A 25,043-nucleotide genomic window follows, 5' to 3' on the forward strand; every position below is an offset into this window, starting at 1 on the left:
AGGGAGGGGAAGTGCCGTTGGATTCATATCAACAGTGCCTGTCCATTTGACTTGCATCTCTACCGTATCGTCTTTGGTCACCTCCTTTGCTCTTGTGCAGTTGAGCCACCATATTGCCATAATTAGAGATGCATTTTCCATTTTCCAACATGGTGAAATGATTTTTGGCATGAGGTTCTCTGCGGTTTGCCTGCCTCCTACTTGAAAGGGCCCAGTTATGAGGAAAAGATTATAGAAAATTTTTCATCAAAGAGGCAGAACAAACACAGCAGATTGAATTGTTTCTTTATATTTTATCAGATAATTTAATCCTGATAACTCCCAGACTGATCAGGATAATTCAGTATGATGAGCGGGAGATAGTAAAGGATTCCAAGCTTAACAGATTGATCTTCCATACTGAGCTGCTCTGTGACCACGTAGCACATCACCAATCGCAGTGCTGCTATAGCATCCTAAGTACTCTTTGTGTACTTAGAAAGTGAGTGAAAGGTTGAAGGTTTTGTTTCTTGTTTTAATTTCTGAGATAATGGAGTCATTCCAGAGTGAATTAGTTGCCCGTCCTAATTGTTTCTGCCACCCTGAAGGAATGGCAAGATATTTCCAAGTTGGAATAATATTTATGTTGCAAGTCTTGACATTTTCACACTTTAAAGTGATTGATGTTGTCAGGGGAGATGTTGGCAAGAACCTGTAATGCATTTTGTAACTGATCCCAGCACCAACCACACTGCTGTTTGTTCAGGACTGAATGTTCAGGGTAATGGACGGCTTGCCAGTCAAAGTGGGCTGTATCGTCCTGAATTGTTCTGGTGTATTCTTGGAATTGCACTAAACAGGAAAGTATGAAGTATTCCATCCCACTTGTGGTGTGATGGAACACTCACTCTGCAAGTAGATGCTGGTAAGCCTTTGTTGAGTCTAGCCTTGAGTCACTCTCTGGAGGGTACAGTGTCTGATCTGGTTTAAGTGGCTTGTTTCTAGTCCAGTACATTGACGGTGGAAGACGGCAATGGTACTGTTGTTGAATGGTGAAGGTGGTTTGTTAAGTGCTTGCTTGTTCGTAGTGGGAATTTCTTGAGGCAAGCCTGCAGGGCTTATGATACTTGCCATACCATTCCATGCCTGAATGTTGCGCATATATAGTTAAAATAATTAGTGCAAAAATAGAAAATAAAAGTAGTGAGGTAGTGTTCATGGGTTCAATGTCCATTCAGAAATTGGATGGCAAAGGGGAAGAAGATATTCCTGAATCACTGAGTGTGTGCCTTCAGACTTCTGTCACTCCTTCCTGATGGTAACAATGAGAAGAGGGCATGTCCTGGATGGTGGGAGTCCTTAATGATGGACACCACATTCCTGAGGCATCGCTCCTTGAAGATGTCTTAGAAACTACAGAGGCCAGTGCCCATGATGGAGCTGACTAATTTTACAACTCTCTGCAGCTTACTTCGATCTTGTGCAGTAGTTCCCCCCTCCCCATAGCAGACAGTGATGCAGCCAGTCAGAATACTCTCCCTGGTACATTTGAATAAGCTTTCAAGTGTTTTAGATGGCAAACCAAATCTCCTCAAACTCCTAATGAAATATAGCCGCTGTCTCGCCTTCTTTATAGCTGCATCAATATGTTGCAACCAGGTTAGATCCTCAGAGATCTCGACACCCAGGAACTTGAAATTGCTCACTCTCCCCACTTCTGATCCCTCTATGAGGACTGGTGTTTGTTCCCTCGTCTTACCCTTTCTGAAGTCCACAATCAGCTGTTTGGTTTTACTGACACTGAGTGCAAGGTTGTTGCTACGACACCACTCAACTTTTAAGAAGAGAAGGTCGTTGATAAAACAGTTAAGGTGGTTGAGTCTTGGGCCGTGCCCTGAGGAACTCCTGCTGCTGTCTTGGGGCTTAGGTAAATGTCTCTCCGTAAACCACATAACCATTTTCCTTTATGTGAGTGGAGACCTCTTGACCAGTTTCCATTCCCATTGACCTGTTTTAACAGGGCTCCTTCTTTCAAGTGCTGTATTGAAGTCACTCTTGCCTTGCCTCTCCTGTTTTGCATGGGTCTTGGCTGCAATAATGTTGGATATGGGAGCACAGTGATTGGCTTGGGTGCACATCAAGTAATTATTAATTTCAATGAGGAGAGAAAGGTCCTATTTACATATTTGTAATTTACATATTTGAACTCATTGAGTTAAAACTGTTTAATTTAAATGTATTTAAATTTTTTTTGTATTTTGCAGTATTTTAAGTGTCTGATCTTTCTAAGGCTTTAATTTTAAAATTTAATTATTAATCCCCTGATTTGTTGTAATTGTTGATTGTTACTGATTGTCGGCGGCATTCACAAAGTTAAGTTTTTTTCACAGAAAGCCTATGGGTGCGGCTCTTTTGGCTATCAGAGGAGCACGAGGTCTTGATTTTGGGAGCTGAATTCATGGATTAGGTTGCTGCTGGAGAGGGAAAGGAAGCAAAATATATATAATTAAAAGGGAACTTTATTTCTCATTTTCTTTCAAAATCAGTCTATTAATTTTCAAGAACATTAAGCATGAGCTTAGAGAGCTTTCAAGAACATTAAGCAAACACTAAACTGCTGCTTCCATAACCAATAATGACAGATCTGCTTGAGGAAAGGGAGCTTACAGGCGGAAACCTAGATTCAAATACAAACAGGTTTGATTGTTCCTTATCCATTTTTGTTTGAAGAACTTCAGATACCACGGAAGTGAGAAAGCTTAACCTGTGCGCGTTAACTGACTGATTTCTGAAGCCACCTCTTGGCTTGTGTGAAAGTCGATAAAATGTGGTTTGGGGTTGGGCAGGATGATCTTCATGGGTCACTAGTTGTGCATCGCAGCTTTTGGCCTATATTGGATGGTCTTTCCTGAAAAGGTTAATCAATTATCTGTCTTTATCTATCAATTAGTAGCTGACTCTGAAGCCCTGCAGGTCACATGAGAATTCCAACAACGTCACTATATATTACCCATTGCAAAATCAAAAAGTACGAATGCCGACCAGAAACCCAGGTAGTCAGGATGCGCAATGACTCCTTGCTCCCCGTCATCCTCAACACGGGTGCCCCCCCCCCCCCCAGAGCTGTGTGCTGAGCCTATTGTTGTACACTCTGGTCACACATGACCTCACAACTAAGCACCCGGATAATCACATTGTCAAGTTCGCCGATAACATGACATTGGTGGGGCTCGTCACCAGCACCGATGAGATGGTGTAGAGAGAAAGTGGAAGAGCTTGAGGCCTGGCAAGTAACTCTTCTTCATTGTCAACAAGACAAAGGAGATGGCTATCGACTTCAAAAGAACTCACACCTTGCACAACCTCTCATGACATCAGAACACATTCTGCACAGTTAGAAAAGCTCACTGACACCTCTACTTTCTGAGAAGGCTGGAAGAGAGCAGAATTGTGCATATCCATACTCATTTCATTCTACAGATGCCCAGTAGAGAGCATCCTAACAAGCGGCGTCACTGCCTGGTATGGAAGCTGCGCTGTGGTGGACAGGAAGGCTCTAAACAGATGTTCAAAACTGCCCAGTGCATCACTGGCACCAGCCTACCCACCATCAGAAAGGTGCTGGAAGACAGCCAGTAACAACATGAAGGATCCCACCCACCCTGCTCATGGGCTGTTTGTCCCACTCCCTTCAGGAAGGAGGCTGCACAGCATCCACACCAGGACCACCAGACTCAAAAGTAGTTACTTGCCTCAAGCAGTAAGGCTGACCAATACCTCGAGCAACAAGCCTCCCCTTCACACACCCCACCACCACTCCTTTATCATTTCCTGTCAGTCACCTTATGTACAGACACTCCTGTGCATGGCACCACTTTATGGACATGCAATCGATCTATGTACATAGTCATAGTCATACTTTATTGATCCCGGGGGAAATTGGTTTACATAAGCTATCTTATGTGTTTATGTTTATTGTGTTTTTTTATAATTGTGTTATCTTATTGTGCTGCTTTGGAGCTAGAATAACAATTATTTTGTTCTCCTTTACACTGACATTAAACAATCATAAATCTTGAACAGAAGTGTTTCCCTGAAGTTCATTAGCACAAACTTTAAGCATCCTGCCCAATTCCTAGGCTGTGGATCAGACTGGAAGCAGCAATCAGAGCTCGTGAAATTCCCAAACAGAGGATCTAGAGTCTAGGTTCTAGACTGTTTGTTTTACTCAGGGCTGAACAAACCATACCGTTCTAGTTCCTATTGTGAAGGTGCTTTGGGCAGCAAGCAATCTGCTAGAGGAACACAGCATACTGTGGAGGGGGAAAGGAATTGTCAACATTTTGAGACAAATTCCTGCATCAGCGTCAGCTTGACCTGCTGAGTTCCTCCAGCAGGTTTTTTTTTGTTCAAGATTTCATCATCTGGAACCATCTCTATTGTTCTTTCAGTAGTAATAGATTACCTAAAATAATAAATGTGCGCTCCTATCGATGTTGCCTTATTTTCGGTCAATGTTGCAGTTGCAAACTTTTCCATTAAAAATTCCTGTGTTAATGCTTATAGTAGAAATTGCCTGTGTAAACTTGTCACTATGCTCATGATATACTGCCAGGTCTGCCCCTCCCAACTGCTTTAACTGTGTCGGAGAGAACCTCTAAATGATTCATAAACACGAATTCTGCAGATGCTGGAAATTCAAACAACACACAACAAAGTTGCTGGTGAACGCAGCAGGCCAGGTAGCATCTCTAGGAAGAGGTACAGTCGACGTTTCGGGCCGAGACCCTTTGTCAGGACTAACTGAAGGAAGCTAGTTCTGGCCTGCTGCGTTCACCAGCAACTTTGATGTGTGTTGCTCTAAATGATTCAAGTTGTTTACAGTAGTTAACTCCATAATTTTTGTTCTTTAATTGTAAATAAAATCAACATTTATATTCGTGAAGAATGTGGCATTTTAAAATGGTGATGACCTCCTTCGAATCTTACATGATTTCTTCTCCGTTATGTGCACTGCCAACAGAGGTTAAACTATGCTGAGTAAATTTGCTTCCTTCCCAGTCTGTGGAAATTAGGGATTTGATCCTGACTCCAGTGGTTTGAGGCTGACAGTCCAGTGAAGTACTTTATACTTTATTGTTGCCAAACAATTGATACTAGAGTGTACAATCGTCACAGCGATATTTGATTCTGTGCTTCGTGCTCCCTGGAGTACAAATCAATAGTAAATAGTAAAAATTTAAATTATAAATCATAAACAGAAAATAGAAAAGGGAAAGTAAAGCAGTGCAAAAGAACCGAGAGGCAAGTCCAGATATTTGGAGGGTATGGCCCAGATCCGGATCAGGATCCATTCAGCAGTCTTTATCACAGTTGGAAAGAAGCTGTTCCTAAATCTGGCCATACAAGTCTTCAAGCTCCTGAGCCTTCTCCCGGAGGGAAGAGGGATGAAAAGTGTGTTGGCTGGGTGGGTCGTGTCCTTGATTATCCTGGCAGCACTGCTCTGACAGCGTGTGGTGTAAAGTGATTCCAAGGACGGAAAATTGGTTTGTGTGATGTGCTGTGCCGTGTTCACGATCTTCTGCAGCTTGTTCCAGTCTTGGACAGGACAACTTCCATACCAGGTTGTGATGCACCCTAGAAGAATGCTTTCTACGGTACATCCTTAAAAATTAAGTGAGGGTTTTAGGGGACAGGCCAAGTATTTGTGGTATTGTCATGGAAGTTAACTTTCAAACAAGGTGTTAAATCGAGATCCTTTCTGCTTTCTGGGATCTGGTGCCGCTGTTTGAAAAGCAGGATTTCCCTTACTGTCTAGATAATAATTAACTCCAGCAAATATTCTAAAGTAGAATGTGATCGGCATGCTGTTTGTGTATGTTTGCTGCATGCATATTGGCAGCAATGTTTCCTATAATATGACAAAGACTGTACTTCAAAATAACTTCATTGACTGTGCTGTGGGGTGTGCCGAGTTGTAAATGCATGACAGAAGTGCGAATTGTATTCCTTTATCAACATCTCTGTTGCCTTTGCAGGATGAGCGGTTACGTGATCCTACACAGAAACTGAAGGAAGCAGTGGCAAATGCGATGCCGGCACAGTTGATAAAATACCAGGAAGAACTGCAAGCACACACAAAAGCCCGGTCTGCCAAGTATGTGTATCCTTACACCTTTCTCCAAGTGTTTTCTCCCAAGTGCTGCACAAAACTTCAAGTACTGGACTGTAACATTTTGAGGGTTTTGTGGAACTGGAGGAAGTTATGTGCGTGAAATTGTTGCTGGGCAGGGAGCTGGGTAAGTTAATGGGGTGAAATGTGAACAGGACTCTTACAACATAGAGTGATGATGATCACCGCCCTCTTGTGTGTAGCTTGAGATGTTCAAAATATCAAACCACTCAGAAAGCAATGGTTACTCAGTCAGCAGTAATCCCCACCACCCTCTGTTTTTCAGTGACTAAGACGACTTACAGGAAAAATGAATCAACATCAGTGTCCTTTTCCAGTGAGGCTCTAATTGCACCCAGTTGTCTCTGGTGGGCAAACCATAGAATTTATATTTCCAGCACTAAGGTCCCTGAAGCAAGCAATTGACACTGAGTTTCACATCAAACGATTATTGGGAGATTGAAAGAAAAATGCTGAGGATCTTCTTGGGGGTTTGGAGGGAAGGAAACATCCCCACCAACTGACCCATGCCTGCTCAGAATGGAGTGTCCCAGGTGGCACTAAGAGTCTCAGGTCTCTCCATTAGGAACATGTAGAAACCCAGTAATAATGTGGAAAGGAGCCCCATCTGCCTGTGTCAGGCACTGATGGCAGGCTATAAATCTCACGTAGATCTCCTCAGCCACAACAGAACTGAATTGGAAGCAGTTCATCCTCAGTCCTCAGCGATTGTCTTAAGAAAAAGAAGATGATGATGATGATGGAACCTGATTCTAGGTTTATGAAGGATGGGCAATCAAGCAGGAGAACACAGGGTAGGCAGTGATTTCAGCAGCACATGGGTTGAGGCAGGGATGGAGTCAGGTAACATTGTGGAATTTGAAGAACCATGAAAGATTAGCTGACCTTGACTGCCAATGCAACAGGTCATCACCATTAATTCTGATTTCTGGACTGAGGAAATCACTTAGCATTTGCACCCCTAATGTTGGAGAGGCTTCATAGGTGAGGAATGCATTATGTGCGACCACTTCAAAGTTCAAAGTAACTTTATTGTCACCATGTACTACACTGAGATTCATTTTCTTGGGGGCATTCACAGTTGAACAAAGAAATACAATAGAATTAATGAAAAACTACACACAAAGACTGAGAAACAACCAGTGCGCAAAAGAAGACAAATCAGGCAAATACAATTCATAAATAAATAACACCAAGGACGTGAGTTCAGTGATGAGGTGAGTGAAGTTAACCATGCTGGTTCAGGAGCTTGATGGTTGAATGGTAATAACTCCCTGAACCTGGTGGTGTGGGAACTAAGGCTCCTGTACCTCCTTCCCGATGGTAGCAGTGAGAAGCGAGCATAGCCTGGGTGGTGCGGGTCCTTAATGATGGATGCTGCTTTCCTGCAGCACTGCTCCTTAAAGTTCAAAGTAGATTTATTATCAAAGTACATATATGTCACCATAGACAACCCTGAAATTCATTTTCTTGCGTGCAAACTCAACAAATCTATAGAATAGTAACTATAACAGAATCATTGAACAACCGCCCAACTAGGCTGTTCAACCGGAGTGCAGGAGACAACAAACTGCAAATGCAAAAAAGAAGAAACAATAATTTAAATAAATAAGCAATAAATATAGAGAACATGAGATGAGTCCTTATAGATATACTCAATGGTGTGAAGGGCTTTTCCTGTAGTGGACTGGGCTATATCCACCACTTTTTATAGTTTTTTCCACTCTTGGACGTTAGTGCTTCCATACCATAATGCAATCTGTCGGGATACTCTTCACTGTGCATCTTTAGGAGTCTGTCGAAGTTTTACATTGCCTGCTAAATCTGCAGAAACTTGTCACTGAAGGAATTAAGGAGATGAAATTGACTTTCAGATGCAGAGAAAGGAAGAAATGTAGGCAAGAACAAAAGAGAAAGTTTTTTTTGTCTTTGTCTTTACTTCTCTCAGCCCTGAAACATTAACTGCTTCTGCGTTTTCTGTCCTGGCTAAGTGCTTCTCAGCGAGGTCTAAACAAGGTTGCGTCAAAATGAAGCAGCAAGTCATTGTTCCTTAGGCCCATTGATATAGAAGCAGTAGCTTTTAGCAATTCGTGTTTCTACAGCCCTAAATCCCTTTGCTTCTAATTTATTGCAAATTGTTTGAGTGCAACTGGCAAATTGTCCCAGTTTATTCTGTAGTGTTGAGCTGAAGTACATGGAGGCAATATGCATTTGTTTCTCATTTGGCAACTTTTTTTTTGGTCAGGTTGCATCATGCCCTCTGAAAAGAGTAAGTGTTGGAAAGACTCAGCAGGTCAGGCAGCACCTGTGGAAAGGAAAATAGCAATAACCTGAAACAATAACTGATTTTCTTTACACATACACTGACTGACGTATGAATGCTTACAACATTTTTCTGTTTTTTACAGTGCTATGCAGAAGTCTTAGACACTTATGTATAGCTAACGTGCCTAAGGCTTTTGCAACGTACTTCTATTTGTCAACATGGAGCAGAGAGTGAGTTTGCAAATCGGGCAGGAGAAAGGACTGTTGGGAATGGTGATGGTGGCGGAGCACCGCGGGAGGGGTGTGAGACAGATGGTAGAGAAGGAGTGCCAGGGTCAGGGGGTTGGCACGGGTGCAGACATACCCAGCCCTGAGACACCAGGCAAGGTCATTTGATTCCAAACAGTTGGTTTATTGATCATTACAGAATGTCTCTCTTGTTGCTCCCTCCCCTTTCCTTTCCCCTTTTTCCAACCATAGTTCCCCTCTCCCTGCCTCCTTCCCACTCTCAGTCCACAATAGAGACCCGTATCAGAATCACGATGGTCATCACTCACATGTGTTATGAAATATGTTTTTTTTTGTGGCAGATGTACAGTGCAATACATAAAATTACTACAGTACTGTGCAAAAATCTTAGGCTCCCTAGCTATACACATATGCCTAAGAATTTTGTACAGCACTGTATTTCTCACTTCCAGCTTCTGTAGGTTTTTTGTCTTTCATGTACTGACTGTACATTTCATCCTTTCCCACTCTTAGACTTTTGTTATTGCTTAGGGTTGGTGCCTATACCTGTGTGAATACTGCAAATGAACAGCTCTCTGTAAATGCAAGTTCAGTGGGGAATAGTTCCCAGCTTTCTGTGATACACTTGTTTTTTTCCTCAGGATAGCATCTGAAGAGGATCGAGATAAAAATGGATCTGAAGAGGAGGATGACGATAAGCCAGGCCGAAGGGTAACAGGACCACGGAAAAAGTTTCTTTGGAATGATTATGTCAGGTAAGAGTTCTATGAGCTGAGGGGTGCTTTTACATTTTTGGTGTTGATAATTATGATTATCACAGTGCATTGAGGAACCAAAAGCAATGTTAATAATTGTATAGTTATTCAAAGACTGAAAGTCAGACTAAACAAACAATGATACCTTTCAAAACAAATAGTGCTGTATTTATGTGTAGAAGGTTTGCTACTACTCTGAGGACTTTGATTTCCAATGTAATTATTGTTTTATTTCCGATCTCTCTATCTTACCTGGGAGCATAAAAATAGAGTTGGATATTTTGTATCAACTTTGTTTGCCCATCATTGTCCCATAAACCACCTAACAAACAAATATCTGTCTCAGTAATTAAACTTCAACAAATCCCAGTACCTTCACCCTTTTGAGTGGCAAAAAATGCAGGTAGCACTTTCATCATTCAAGTGAGACTTTAATCTTGAGGAAGCAGTCATGGCCAATATTTATCCATCAGCTTACATCACCATAAAAGAATATTTAGCTTTTCTTAATCTAAATTCAAAGATCATTTCCAAAATAATTTACTTAATCTTCCTTAAATAAACAATAATTCGGTCCTTCCTGGAATGGCCATATTTGAGAATGCAAGATACCTGAGATTAGATGCTTCCATTTTTTTCAAATTCCATTCTCTCAGTCCCTTTGCCTCTTCTAGCCTGGTCTCCTTATTCCAATTTTTGCCAATTCAACAAAACACTGACTGCATTGGTGCTGCTTCCTGCACGCATGCTGAGCTTGTTGACTTCATTAACTTTGCCTCCAACTTTCATCCTGCCCTCAAGTTTACCTGGTCCATTTCCGACACCTTCCTCCCCTTTCTAGATCTTTCTGTCTGTATCTCTGGAGACAGCTTATCTACTGGTGTCTACTATAAGCCTACTGACTCTCACAGCTATCTGGACTATTCCTCTTCTCACCCTGTTTCTTGCAAAAATGCCATCCCCCTCTCACAATTCCTCCGTCTCCACCGCATCTGCTCTCAGGATGAGGCTTTTCATTCCAGGACGAGGGAGATGTCCTCCTTTTTTAAAGGAAGGGGCTTCCCTTCCTCCACCATCAACTCTGCTCTCAAACGCATCTCCCCCATTTCACGCACATCTGCTCTCACTCCATCCTCCCACCACCCCACTAGGAATAGGATTCCCCTTGTCCTCACCTACCACCCCACCAGCCTCCGGGTCCAACATATTGGTACCAATGACATAGATAGGACAAAGGAGGAGGTCTCTGGGAGCTGGACGTCCAAGGATACACGGTGTATTGGCAGGATAGGAAGGTAGGCAGAGGGGGAGGCGTGGCTTTATTGGTAAGAAATGATATTAAATCATTAGAAAGAGGTGATATAGGATCGGAAGGTTCAGAATCTTTATGGGTTGAGCTATGGAATAGCAGGGGTAAAAGGACCCTGATGGCAGTTATTTATAGGCCTCCAAACAGCTGCAGGGATGTGGACTACAAATTACAACTGGAAATAGAAAAGGCTTGTCAGAAGGGCAGTGTTATGATAATTGTGGGGAATTTTAACATACGAGTAGATTGGAAAAATCAGGTCGGCACTGGATCTCAAGAGAGAGAATTTGTAGAATGTCTGCGAGATGGCTTTTTAGAACAGCTTGTTGTTGAGCCCACTAGGGGATCAGCTGTACTGGATTGGGTATTGTGTAATGAACCGGAGGTGATTGGAGAGATTGAGGTGAAGGAACCCTTAGGAGGCGGTGATCATAACATGATTGAGTTCGCTGTGAAATTAGAAAAAGAGAAGCCGAAATCTGATGTGTCAGTGTTTCAGTGGAGTAAAGGAAATTACAGTGGCATGAGAGAGGAACTGGCCAAAGTTGACTGGAAAGAGACACTGGCGGGAAAGACGGCAGAGCAGCAGTGGCTGGAGTTTATGCGAGAAATGAGGAATGTGCAAGACAGGTATATTCCAAAAAAGAAGAAATTTTCGAGTGGAAAAAGGATGCAACCGTGGTTGACGAGAAGTCAAAGCCAAAGTTAAAGCAAAGGAGAGGGCATACAAGGAAGCAAAAATTAGTGGGAAGACAGAGGATTGGGAAGTTTTTAAAACCTTACAAAAGGAAACCAAGAAGGTCATTAAGAGAGAAAAGATTAACTATGAAAGGAAACTAGCAAATAATATCAAAGAGGTCACTAAAAGTTTTTTCAAGTATATAAAGAGTAAAAGACAGGTGAGAGTAGATATAGGACCGATAGAAAATGATACTGGAGAAATTGTAATGGGAGATGAGGAGAAGGCAGAGGAACTGAACAAGTATTTTGCATCAGTCTTCACTGAGGAAGACAGCAGGATACCGGACACTCAAGAGTGGCAGGGAAGAGAAGTGTGCGCAGTCAGAATTACGACAGAGAAAGTACTCAGGAAACCGAATAGGCTAAAGGTCGATAAATCTCCTGGACCAGATGGAATGCACCCTCGTTTTCTGAAGGAAGTAGCTGTGGAGATTGGGGAGGCATTAGCGATGATCTTTCAAAAGTCAATAGATTCTGGCATGGTTCCAGAAGACTGGAAGATTGCAAATGTCACTCCGCTATTTAAGAAGGGGGCAAGGAAGCAAAAAGGAAATTATAGACCTGTTAGCTTGATGTCGGTGGTTGGGAAGTTGTTGGAGTCGATTGTCAAGGATGAGGTTACAGAGTACCTGGAGGCATATGACAAGATAGGCAGAACTCAGCATGGATTCCTTAAAGGAAAATCCTGCCTGACAAACCTATTACAATTTTTTGAGGAAATTACCAGTAGGCTAGACAAGGGAGATGCAGTGGATGTTGTATATTTGGATTTTTAGAAGGCCTTTGACAAGGTGCCACACATGAGGATACTTAACAAGATAAGAGCCCATGGAATTACGGGAAAGTTACATACGTGGATAGAGCGTTGGCTGATTGGCAGGAAACAGAGAGTGGGAATAAAGGGATCCTATTCTGGTTGGTTGCCGGTTACCAGTGGTGTTCCACAGGGATCAGTGTTGGGGCCGCTTCTTTTTACATTGTACATCAACGATTTGAATTATGGAATAGATGGCTTTGTGGCTAAGTTTGCTGACGATACGAAGATAGGTGGAGGGGCCGGTAGTGCTGAGGAAACAGAGAGTCTGCAGAGAGACTTGGATAGATTGGAAGAATGGGCAGAAAAGTGGCAAATGAAGTACAATGTTGGAAAGTGTATGGTTATGCACTTTGGCAGAAAAAATAAACGGGCAGACTATTATTTAAATGGGGGAAAGAATTCAAAGTTCTGAGATGCAACGGGACTTGGGAGCCCTCGTACAGGATTCCCTTAAAGTTAACCTCCAGGTTGAGTCAGTAGTGAAGAAGGCGAATGCAATGTTGGCATTCATTTCTAGAGGAATAGAATATAGGAGCAGGGATGTGATGTTGAGGCTCTATAAGGCGCTGGTGAGACCTCACTTGGAGTACTGTGGGCAGTTTTGGTCTCCTTATTTAAGAAAGGATGTGCTGATGTTGGAGAGGGTACAGAGAAGATTCACTAGAATGATTCCAGGAATGAGAGGGTTAACATATGAGGAACGTTTGTCCGCTCTTGGACTGTATTCCTTGGAGTTTAGAAGAATGAGGGGAGACCTCATAGAAACATTTGGAATGTTAAAAGGCATGGACAGAGTGGATGTGGCAAAGTTGTTTCCCATGAGGGGGGAGTCTAGTACGAGAGGGCATGACTTCAGGATTGAAGGGCGCCCTTTCAGAACAGAAATGCGAAGAAATTTTTTTAGTCAGAGGGTGGTGAATCTATGGAATTTGTTGCCACAGGCAGCAGTGGAGGCCAAGTCATTGGGTGTATTTAAGGCAGAGATTGATAGGTATCTGAGTAGCCAGGGCATCAAAGGTTATGGTGAGAAGGCGGGGCAGTGGGACTAAATAGGAAAAAATGGATCAGCTCATGATAAAATGGCGGAGCAGACTCGATGGGCCGAATGGCCTACTTCTGCTCCTTTGTCTTATAGTCTTATTATTCTCCGTAACTTCTGCCACCTCCAACAGAATCCCACCACCAAGCACATCTTTCCCTCCCCCCCATGCTTTCAGCAGGGATCGCTCCCTACGCGACTCCCTTGTCCATTCGTTCCCCCCCATCCCTCCCCACCGATCTCCCTCCTGGCACTTATCCTTGCAAGTGGAACAAGTGCTACCCATGCCCTTACACTTCCTCTCTTACCACCATTCAGAGCCCCAGTCAGTCCTTCCAGGTGAGGCGACACTTCACCTGTGAGTCGGCTGGGGTGATATACTGCGTCCCGTGCTCCCAATGTGGTCTTCTATGTATTGGCGAGACCCGATGCAGACTGGGAGATCGTTTTGCTGAACACTTACGCTCTGTCCGCCAGAGAAAGCAGGATCTCCCAGTGGCCACACATTTTAATTCCACATCCCATTCCCATTCTGACATGTCTATCCACGGCCTCCTCTACTGTAAAGATGAAGCCACACTCAGGTTGGAGGAACAACATCTTATATTTCGTCTGGGTAGCCTCCAACCTGATGGCATGAATGTTGACTTCTCAAACTTCTGCTAATGCCCCACTTCCCCCTCGTACCCCATCTGTTATTTATTTATATACACACATTCTTTTTCTCTCTCTCTTTTTTCTCCCTCTGTCCCCCTCACTATACCCCTTGCCCATCCTCTGGGTTCCCCCCCTTTTCTTTCTCCCTGGGCCTCCTATCCCATGATCCTCTCATATCCCTTTGGCCAATCAACTGTCCAGCTCTTGGCTCCATCCCTCCCGCTCCTGTCTTCTCCTATCATTTTGGATCTCTCCCCCCCCCCCCACTTTCAAATCTCTTACTAGCTCTTCTTTCAGTTAGTCCTGACGAAGGGTATCGGCCCGAAACGTCGACTGTACCTCTTCCTAGAAATGCTGCCTGGCCTGCTGCATTCACCAGCAACTTTGATCTGCGTTGCTTGAATTTCCAGCATCCTCATGTTTGTGTTTTTAAAAACACTTTATTATGTCTTGAGGTGAATCTGAAGTGTTGTCTGTTCTATTGTATCTCCTTTGTTGTAGCTGCTTTCTCTCATTTTATCTCTATTCCTTGGTTAGTTTTTAATACCTGCACCAAATTCTGTTTTTGAGATGCCCTTCAGGTGAATGAATTTTATTATTGACTCTCAATTGTTGGAGAGGCTGACAGACCAGAGTTTGGCCTTGATGCTGTACTGCTGCACTAACTTCTCATTTCCCCAAAAGTGGATTTAAAGGTAGTTAAATAAAAAGAAAAGGATTGAACTAGATTAGTGATGTGACTCATAGCTTGTATCAGTTCCTCCTATGACCAAGGTTACTGAACAGTCAGTACACGTGCTTCAGTAAACTGCAGTTTTTTTTTAAGATATTAAGTTGTTCTGTTATTTTCTCCATAAAATATACTTTTCTATGCTAAATTTGAAACATATACATAAGACATTTCATCCTATGGTCTACACTCTGTGTTGGAAGATAACTTGATTCAAATCTATCCTTCTGCATTCTCAGAAATGACACAAAGCCAAAGTACATGGCAGAATACTTCGTGTCCTGATTTACAGCTGATAACAGAAGTGGCAAAAAAACAGAATTGACATTATATTAGTCAGATGATTCTTTTAAGGTTGGCCTCATCAACATTGTTTTAAAAATATACTATCTAAGAACATTTCTTTACTCTATAGTTTTGTTTCCTCACAGTCGTACAGCACAGATACGGGCCCACCCCATCTCTGAAGCCCATTAAACACCCATTCATTCTAATCCTTTTTACCAGTGTTTCGTCTGTGTTCTTCTATTTCTTAGCAATAAATTACTCCTGATAGTGCTTTTTCACATTTAAATTTCTCATCATCATCATCATCATCAGGTGCCGTGCCCAGTTTGAGCTTTGACTGCCATGGCCCACACACTCCTGTTTTGGGTCAAGTGGATCAATTCATTGGTATTCATTTCCAGTTCTCTGGCTGCTGTCTTCATCATCATTTGCCTTTGTCTTCCTCTTGCTTTCTTCCCTTCAACCCTTCCCATAATTACCGTGCATTCTAACTCCTCTTTCCTAATCACATGTCCAGTAAAGTTACATTGCCTTTTCATGATTTCATACATTATTTCTCTTTTTGTGTTTGCTCTGTTCATGACATCCTCGTTAGATATTCGTTTCATCCATGATATTCTTTGCATCCTCCTCAAAAACCACATCTCTGTTGCTACAATTCATTTCGTCATTTTACTAGATATTGTCCAACATTCTGAGCCATATAACATAACTGGATAAACGTAACATTTCAGTACTCTGAGGCAGGTTGTCATGCCTAGTTTAATTTTAATTAAATTTCTACTGTTATAAATTCTTTTTTCCACATAATTAAAATTGGATATAAATTTATTCTTTTTATAGCTTCCCACCAATGACAATAAAGTCTCTCAACATGTAGTTAAACTATTCTGCAACCAACACTACTTCACAAGATTTCATTCAAATATAAATATTAAGAAAACTATTATATTTTAGAAAAGATTAGAATAAATAAGTCTGAACTTGCATATCCACTTGCCAGAAGGACTCGCTGTGACTTTGGTTGTGGATTTTCATATACAGCACTGTGCAAAAGTCTTAGGCACATATATATAGCTAGGGTGCCTACAACGCTTGCACAATGCTGGATTGGTCAATGTGGAGCACAGAGTGAGTTTGTAAATCTGGTGGGAGCCCTGAGACACCAGGCAAGCTCATTTGATTCCAAACAATTGGTTTATTGATCATTACAGAATGTCTCTCTAGTGCTTCCCGCTCCTTCCCCTCTCCCTTCCCTTCTTCCCAACCATGACTCCCCTCTCCCTGCCCCCCTTCCCACTCTAGAGACCCATATCAGAATCAAGTTTATCATCACTTGTGTGTCATGAATTTTTTTTTTGTTTGGCAGCAGTTCAGAGTAATACATTAAATTACTACATTACTGTACAAAAGTCTTAGGCTTCCTAGCTATATATATATGTACCTCAGACTTTTGTACAGTACTGTATATGGGCTAAATGCCCTGCTACTTCACCGGTTAACTGAAAATAGTTAATATAGCACGCTGGATTTCACCCAGTAAACTGTTAACTCGAACACTCAGCAATACACAAATGACATATACAGAAAGTTCAGTTTTGTTTTAACCGGCAGGTTCAAATTACGTTTTTTACTCCACTCAAAACCAATTTTGATTTCAACAGCTTAAGTTATTTGCTCTGATGTTTTAGGCTTATTGTACATGCAATTTCTAGTTCACATACTTCTCAAGAATGTGTGCGTGCCTCTGGCATTTAATCTCCATCCTTAGTTGCTGTGAAGAGATGCTGATGAGGCTGTTATCATTTGCTGTGGATTGGTACAACTGAGTGGCTTTCAAGGGTAATAATAACCGAACCAAGCTTGTGACGAGAGGCACTCAAGCTTAACCATGCAAAATAGCAAAGAATCAGTTAGATTTTTATCAATTCTTGACTAATGATAATGGGCAGTCTTATTGATAAAAGCTTTGTATTTAATTTCAAATTTTCTATTTTATCCTGAGATCTGTTTCCTCTTTTATAGATTATGTAATAATTCTATCTTTGTCAATAAACTTTTTTTGTAGCATTTATGACATTTTCTACTGTACTTTTTATTTTAACTGTGAAATATTCTTTTTTATCTTCATCTTTAATCTTTTGACACCTTGATTGCCTAGATACTGAGGAACCTTTTCCCTTGGTGAATAGAGTGCTAGGAGTGGCATGTTGAAATGTAGCTTAGCCGATTAGGTAGTTCTGCAGGAATATCTGCAGCCTTCTCAAAAAGGTGTTGGGGCATTGGAATTTTTAAGACAGAATAGAAATATTTTCTGGGTTAAAGGTATCAAGTCCAACAATGTGTATATGAAGCACAGATCAGGCACAATCTGATTGAAGCAAGCTGAAGGAGTGGAGTGCCCTCCTGAGGTTCCTACAGTACCAGATAGTGTTCTGAGTGTGAACCCTCCATTTCCTATACATGATAGTTCTTTTGTTTTAAATCTCACTGTTAATTTTCTGCTGTACATTTTCCAAAATGCCTGCCAATTTTTTAATCCTTTTCAATATTTGTCTTTCATGTTATTCTGTTTGTCATTTTCTATTCTACTTCATCTCTCTACAATTTCATCTTCTTCCTGAACTTAAGCCTCCCATTACTCCAGATCCAACCCAAAATGTCCATCCTCTCCCCCTTGCTTCATCATTGTCTCTGTGGAAATGTTCGCCCTTGCTGCTCTTCATACTTAAATGTTTACGTGCCTAGTACACACGTTCCTAATGCAACCAGTCACCCCCCCCCCACATGCACACACACAACCGTTCTTTCCTCATAGAGCTTAACAGAAGTTAAGTATATTTGCATCAGTTCCTATTTTTGTTCCAGTTGATGCAATGAATTCATCTGAATAAACTAGAGAAAAACTGACACGTTGCATAACTCAGGCACTGTGTGTTTCTTGTCAAAAAGCTGCAGCCACAGCCAGTGAAAGAAAATATCTGGAGCGTAAAATGCTTCCTTTTATTGAGGTTCTATCTAGTAGAAGTCCTTTCTGTCTTAGCAACTCAAGCACCTACTGGATGAACTGGAAATACAATTCTAGAAACGATGTCCAGTGAGAAAGCACACTACCTCTGGTTCCCCCCCTCCCATACTTCCCTCCAATCACCTTAAAATCATGACCTCTCATATTAGCTATTTCTGCCCTGGGGAAAAGGCACTGGCTACTCACTCTTATCAATACGTCTTATCACCTTATACACCTCTATCTAAAGTCACCTCTCATCCTCCTTCATTCCAAAGGACTCACTCAACCTTTCCTCAGAGGGATCAGACAAATCTGGTAAATCTCCTCTGCATCCCCTAAAGCTTCCACATCCTATAACTTGACCAGAATCGAACACAATACTCCAAGTGTGGTTTAACCAGAGTTTTATAAAGCTACAGCATTACTTGGTGGCTCTTGAACTTAATCCCCTGACTAATGAAGGCCAACACACCAGACACCTTCTTAACTACCCTATCAACTTACGCGGCAACTTTTCGGGATCTATGGATGTGGATCCCAAGGTCCTCCACGCTGCTAGAACCCTATGCTCTGCCTTCAGGTTTGACCTTCCAAAGTGTATCACCTCACATTATTCTGGACTGCATCTGCCATTTCTTAGCCCGGCTGTGCATCCTATCAATATCCTGTTATAAACTACAACACTCTTCTGTACTGTCCACAACACTGCCAAACTTCCTGTCATCTGCAAACTTACTAACCCACCCCATCCATCATTAATAAAAATCACAAAGAGCAGGGATCCCAGAACAGATTCCTGTGGAACACCACTGGTCACTGACCTCCAGGCAGAATACTCTCGACATCTAGTACCACCTTTTGCCTTCTGTGGGCAAGCCAATTCTGAATCCACTCAGCCAAATTTCCCTGGATCCCATGCATCCTGGCTTTATGAATGAGCCTACCACAGAGAACTTTGTTGAATGCCTTAATTAAATCCATATATACCACATCTACTGTTCTGCCTTCATCTATTTGTTTTGTCACTTCCTCGAAGAATTCAGTCAGGCTTGTGAGGCACGACCTGCCCTTCACAAAGCCATGCAGACTATGCTTCTCCAAATGCTCTTAAATCTTGTCTATGAATCCTGACTCACTAATCTATAATTCCCAGGATTTCCCTATTACCTTTCTGGCACAGGCTGCAATCCAGAGTTTACTATCCTTGAGTTACTGCTTTTTAGCTAACTACCTAGCTCTCTATATTCGCTCTTCAGGACCTCATCCCCTTACCCTACCCTATGTCATTAGTATCAGTGCATACCATGACTTCTGGCTGCACATCATCCTCCTTAAGAATGCTGTGGACCAGATCTGAGACACCTCTGACCCTGGTACCTGGGAGGCAATTTGCCATCCAGGAGTCTCTTTTCACGCAAAGTATAGAAAAGTATCTTTAAGAAGACCTGTAATCATACTCCACAAGATGTATGATTCAATATATATGTCACTACTGAATATATTAACATAATTATCTCGAACCTTTCGCTGTGATGTAATTCCATTTTATGGTGGCATATGGAGGTCTTTCTTTAGACCTGGTTTACTCTGTCCAGCATACAGTCAGTTCTTATCATCGGAGGGGCCACAATGTCTAGCTTTGGCACTTCTGTACAATTTGAGTGTCAAGAATGTTGTTAGTAGATTTTGTACTTTGACACTAAGTTTCTTTGCTTCTGAACCAATTTTCTTTTGTGCTCAAGCCCTCTTCCAAAGCCAACACAAATCTAGATTGACAGTCCAAAACATCCCATCCAATCTGTTCTTCCTTTCAGTGGAACTTGCATGAACCTTTACAACAATTTTCACTGATTCCCATTTCCACTTATGGTAGATAATCAATCCATTTCATCTTTGGACCCGACTGATCGTTAAGTATGCACAGCCCCCTAGGAAATACAGAATTCTCAGAGTATTTGAATCTCACTCCTGAATCATCCCTTCAAATGATCCTAGCATCAGCTGGTCACTCCATGCTACCTTGAAAATGAACCGAGTGCTCATTTTTTTTTCTGTCCTTGTAAAGTCATAGATGGAGATGTTCACTGCACAGTGTTCCATTCCACTTGCATCTCCCCAGCAAACGAGACAGTACATTGCGACATGTGACAATGTCCAGACTTGGACTGATAGGTGACAGGTAACTTTGTGCCACAAAAGTGTAGGCAATAGCCATCTCCAACAAAAGAGAAGCTAACCAGTTGTACTTGATGCTGAATAATGTTATCAAGCCTCCTAGCATCAATACCCTAGGGGATGCCATTCACCAGAAACTCAAATGTTTGAGCCACATTGTGGCTGAGGAGCAGGTCTGGGGCTGGGTATCCTATGGTGAGTCATTTGCCTTCTGACACCCAAAAACCTTTCCACTGTTTATGAGGCACAAGTCTGGAGTTTGATGACGTTTTCTCTACAGCTGCAATAATACTGAAGAAGCTCATTACCTTACAGGGCAAAACATCTACTTGATTGGCACTGTCTTCCTCTGCCTTGACCATTTAATATCTTCACTATAGTTCAAAGTAAATTTATTATCATATATGTCACCATATACAAACCTGAGATTAATTTTCTTGTGTGCATACTCAATAAATCCATAATAGAATAACAACCACAATAGAATCAATGAAAGAGCACACCAACTTAGGCGTTCATCAGTGTGCAAAAGACACAAACTGTGCAACTACAAAAATAAAGAAATGATAATTAATTAATTAAACAGTAAATATCGAGAACATGAGATGAAGAGTCAATGAAAGTGAGTCTGTAGGTTGTGGGAACATTTCAATGATTTAGTGAAGTTGAGTGAAATTATCCCCTTTGGTCCAAGATCCTGATGGTTAGGTGGAAATAACTATTCCTGAACCTGGTGGGGTGAGTCCTTATGCTCCTGTAGCACCTTCCTGATGGCAGCAGCGAGAAGAGAACGTGTTCTGCGCGATGGAGGTCCCTGATGCTGCCTTCCTGCAACAGTGTTTTATGTAGATGTGCTCTGTTGTGGGGAGGGCTTTACCCACGACGAACTGGGCCGTATCCACACTTTTTTTAAAGGATTTTCCATTCAAGGGCGTTGGTACTTCCATACCAGGTTGTGGTGCGGCCAGTCAATATACTATCCACCACACATCTATAGAAGTTTGTCAAAATTTTAGATGTCACATTGAGTCTTTGGCAACTCCTAAGATAGTGGAGGCACTGCTGAACTTTGTTCGTGATTGTACTTACTTTGGTTTCCTTCTCCTGAAATCAAAGAGAGTTAATTTTCTTGATCCCCATTGGTGCGCTGTTTGTATAGTGTGTACCATCTGCAAAATGCACTGTAGTTCCTCACTGGGGTTAATCTGACCGCACCTCTCAACCATGTGATCTTACTACCAAAGGAAGTAGAACAAGGAAACACTACCACCTAGAGGTTCCCCTTAAAGTTGCACACCATCCCGATCTGGAAATGCATTCACTGTGCCTCCATTGTCACTAGGTCCAAATCTGGCAATTCCTATTGTTGGTGAGCCTTTACCACAAAGCATCACACCTTGAACAGTTCATGGAGGTTGATAACTATACCACTTTCTCATGGGCAATAAATGCTGTCCTTGCCAGTGACGCCCCCCACCTGAATAACGAATTTTAAAAAGTCTATGAGAAGTAAGGGGCTCTGATGGAGGATCTTTGTATCTTCGTCGGTGAAGTACTGGAAGAGTGGGGAATGTTGCTGTCCCCTTGTTCAAACAGGGTAGTAGGGATGAGCCTGAAAGCCACATGCTAATGCTCCTTGCTTCGCTGGTAGGAAAGTTATTGAAGAAGATTCTGAGAAGCAGGATTTATTTTCGCCTGAAAGGGCAGGGACTGAAGGGAGAAGTCAGCTTGGCTTCCTGCCGGGAGATCATGTCATCCTAAGTTGAGTGAGTTTTTTAAGGAGATAATTAAGAAATTTGATGAAGACAGGATGTGGTTTACATGGACTTCAGTAAAGCTTTTGATAAGGCCTGTTTTGCTAGTCTGGTCTAGAAGGTGAGGTACAAGGCATCTGAGGTGTGTTGGCAAACAGAATCCAAAATTGGCTTGGTGATAGGAAGTGGAGGGTAGTGGTGGATAAGATGATGTTTTTGACTGATAATGTATAACAAGTGGTGTACTGAAGAGATCAGTGTTGGGACTTCCATTGTTTATAGTATACATAAGTGACTTAGATGAGAATATTGTTGGTATGATTAGTAAGTATGAAGATGACAGAAAAATTGGCAAGGTCATCAACAGTGAAGAAGGTTATCTAAGGATGCAGCAAGACAAAGGTCAGCTGGAAAGTTGGGTGGAGCAATGGCAAATGGAATTCAAACCAGGCGAGTGAGAGGTGATGCTCTTTGGGAAGTTATTCTGGTGCTGCGCATACAGTAAATGGCAGGGATCTTAGGAGTATTGAAGTACAGATGGACCCTAGAGTACAGGTTCATATCTCACTGAAGGTGGCAACACAGGATGTTAGGGAGGTGACAAATGCATCTGGTATACTTGCCGTTGTGGCTGAGGCATTGAATGTAAGAGCTGAGCTATCATGTTGGAGCTATGTAAAAACACTGGTTAGATCTACACTTGAGCTTTGGTTCATAAGACCATAAGATATAGGAGCAGAAGTAGGCTATTCACCCCTTCGAGTCTGCTTTGCCATTCATTTATTGGCTGATCCAATTCTTCCAGTCATCCCCACTCCCTGCCTTCTCCCCATACCCATTGATGCCCTGGCTAATCAAGAACCTAGCAGTGGAAAGGTGTAGTTCTGAGGAAACATTGGATAGCTTGGGTTTATTTGACCAAACTTGATTTCTCATGAGAAGATGAACATCTAGCTGGTGGAGCATGCTATGAGAAGTTAAGGGAAAAGAGAGAACAAACAGTGCAAGGTGATTGGCCAAAACTACCCAGATTTTAACAGCAATCTCTTTACCATTACTTCATCAGGGATTTGCTGTGTAATCTGGTGAAGATAAAGCTGGGATGTTATGAACTGGAGCAAAACAAATCACAGTCACCAGAGGATTATCTGAAAGCTTTTATGGAAACTGAGGTGAAACCTATCTGGCCTAAAGGTTGGATGCAGTCACGGTAAGATGTGCTGGTTTTTGTCACTTTATTGACCTTCCTTAAGCAAAGTCAAGTAATCTAAACAGTGATGGACCTCTGACAATTACCGCGTCACAGAGCATGTCTTTCAATAGTCTGTTTCCTGTACCCTCCCTCCTTCTGGTGTGGCCTTTACTATAAAGGTGAAATGACTATACAGAAGCTAAGTAATTTCAGGAGCCATTGTTTATTTGTTTGGGAAACTGGATTATCACTTCTGTAAGCCGTTAGTTCTATTGACTGAACCCACAAAGTTTAAATATAAAGAGGACCATTCGTGAACTCAATGATTGGTTTGGCTGCCATGCTAGCTATACAAAAATATTGTCTGCATTTTAGAAACTACATAATTGAATATATAGCCGATGTCCTGACTTTATGAAAGAGATGATGGAAGTACATTCAGTAGCTTTCAATGGCTTCTAGCCCTTTAAGGATTGAAAGATTTTAAAGAAGCTCTTGATTTATGTGATACATTTCTAAGAATGTGTGATTCATTCCTAAATCTAGCCTAGTTTGCAGATGATACAAATATAGATGAAGAGGCAGGCAGTGTTGAGGAAGCAGGGAGTTTGCAAGAGGACTTGGACAGATTAGAACAATGGGCAAAGAAGTGACAGATGCAATACCGTGTAGGGAAGAGTATGGTCATGCACTTGGTAGAAGGATTAAAGGCACAGACAGAAAGCAAATTCAGAAATCGAGGCGCAAAGGAAGTGGGGAGTCCTAATGCAGGGTTCCCTAAAGGTTAAATTGCAGGTTAACTCAGTAGTAAGGAAGGCAAATGCAATCTTTGCATTCATTTCAAGAGGACTAGAATATGAAATCAAGGATGTAATGCTGATATTGGTCAGATTGCAGCTGGGATATTATGTGCAGTTTTTGACCCCATAGCTAACAAAGGATGTGCTGGTATTGGAGAGGGTACAGAGGAGGTTTACAAGAATAATCCTTGGGAATGAAAGGGTTAAAGTATGAGGAGTGTACTCTGGGCCTGTAATTGCTGGAGTTTAGAAAAATATGGGGGGGGTGCGGAATTCTCATTGAAACCTATCAAACATTGAAAGGCCTAAATAGAGTGGACGTGGAGAGGATGTTTGCAATAGTAGAAGAGACTAGGACCAGAGGGACAACTCAAGAATTGAAGGATATCCCTTCAGAAGAGATGAGCAGGGATTTCTTTAGTCAGAAAGTAGTGAATCTATAGAATTCGTTGCCACAGATGTCTGTGGAGGCCAAATCACTGGATATATTTAAAGTGGGTGTTGATAGGTTCTTGATTAGTAAGGGTGTCAAAGGTTATGAGGAGAAGGCAGGACAATGGGGTTGAAAGGCAAAATAAATCAACAATGATCAAATGAAGAAGTGGACTTAATGGGCAAATGGCCTAATGGTTCACACTTGTCCAGTTTTAAATGTTATTCTCAGGAGAAAGCACTGAAGATAGCAGTAACCAAGAACAATTAACCATACTTCAATTAGAAATTTGTGTAATTCTATAAAACAGATGTACCATATGAAATTGGGATAGTTTTGCTTGCCCAGTTTCATGTTCCCCAGCTCTTCAGAAATGGGATCTGATGCCGAGTGCCACAGAATTTTCAGAATTGGGAGGTCTTTGCTCTAGAGGTTATTTGGAGTCTGAAGTTAATGCCACAGCAATTGACCAGAGCCTTCAAAGGATTCACATGAGAGAGCACAGGATCTACTTGATAATCAATAATATGTGGGTTTAATATTGCCTTTATAGTTTTTGCACTTGCTCACGGACACTGCAGCTCTGACATTCTCAGCTCCAGCTCATCCCATTACTTTGTGGAAGATCATCCCTCATTATCCTTGGTAATTTTATTA

At 41.9% G+C, this 25,043-nt stretch overlaps 1 protein-coding gene across 2 annotated transcripts in view; it reads left to right on the forward strand.

Annotated features, from left to right (window-relative positions):
* LOC140204869 (ubinuclein-2-like) overlaps window positions 1-25,043 on the forward strand; it is a 74,412-nt gene that overhangs the window by 21,531 nt on the left and 27,838 nt on the right. For both annotated transcript variants that reach the window (XM_072271755.1, XM_072271756.1), the window contains 3 exons: window positions 6,018-6,136; window positions 9,328-9,441; window positions 23,028-23,171. In XM_072271755.1, the coding sequence (XP_072127856.1) occupies window positions 6,018-6,136; window positions 9,328-9,441; window positions 23,028-23,171 (377 nt within the window). The remainder of the gene's footprint in view (window positions 1-6,017; window positions 6,137-9,327; window positions 9,442-23,027; window positions 23,172-25,043) is intronic.

This window comes from Mobula birostris, chromosome 11, assembly GCF_030028105.1.
Source record: "Mobula birostris isolate sMobBir1 chromosome 11, sMobBir1.hap1, whole genome shotgun sequence".
NCBI classification, from domain to species: domain Eukaryota; kingdom Metazoa; phylum Chordata; class Chondrichthyes; order Myliobatiformes; family Myliobatidae; genus Mobula; species Mobula birostris.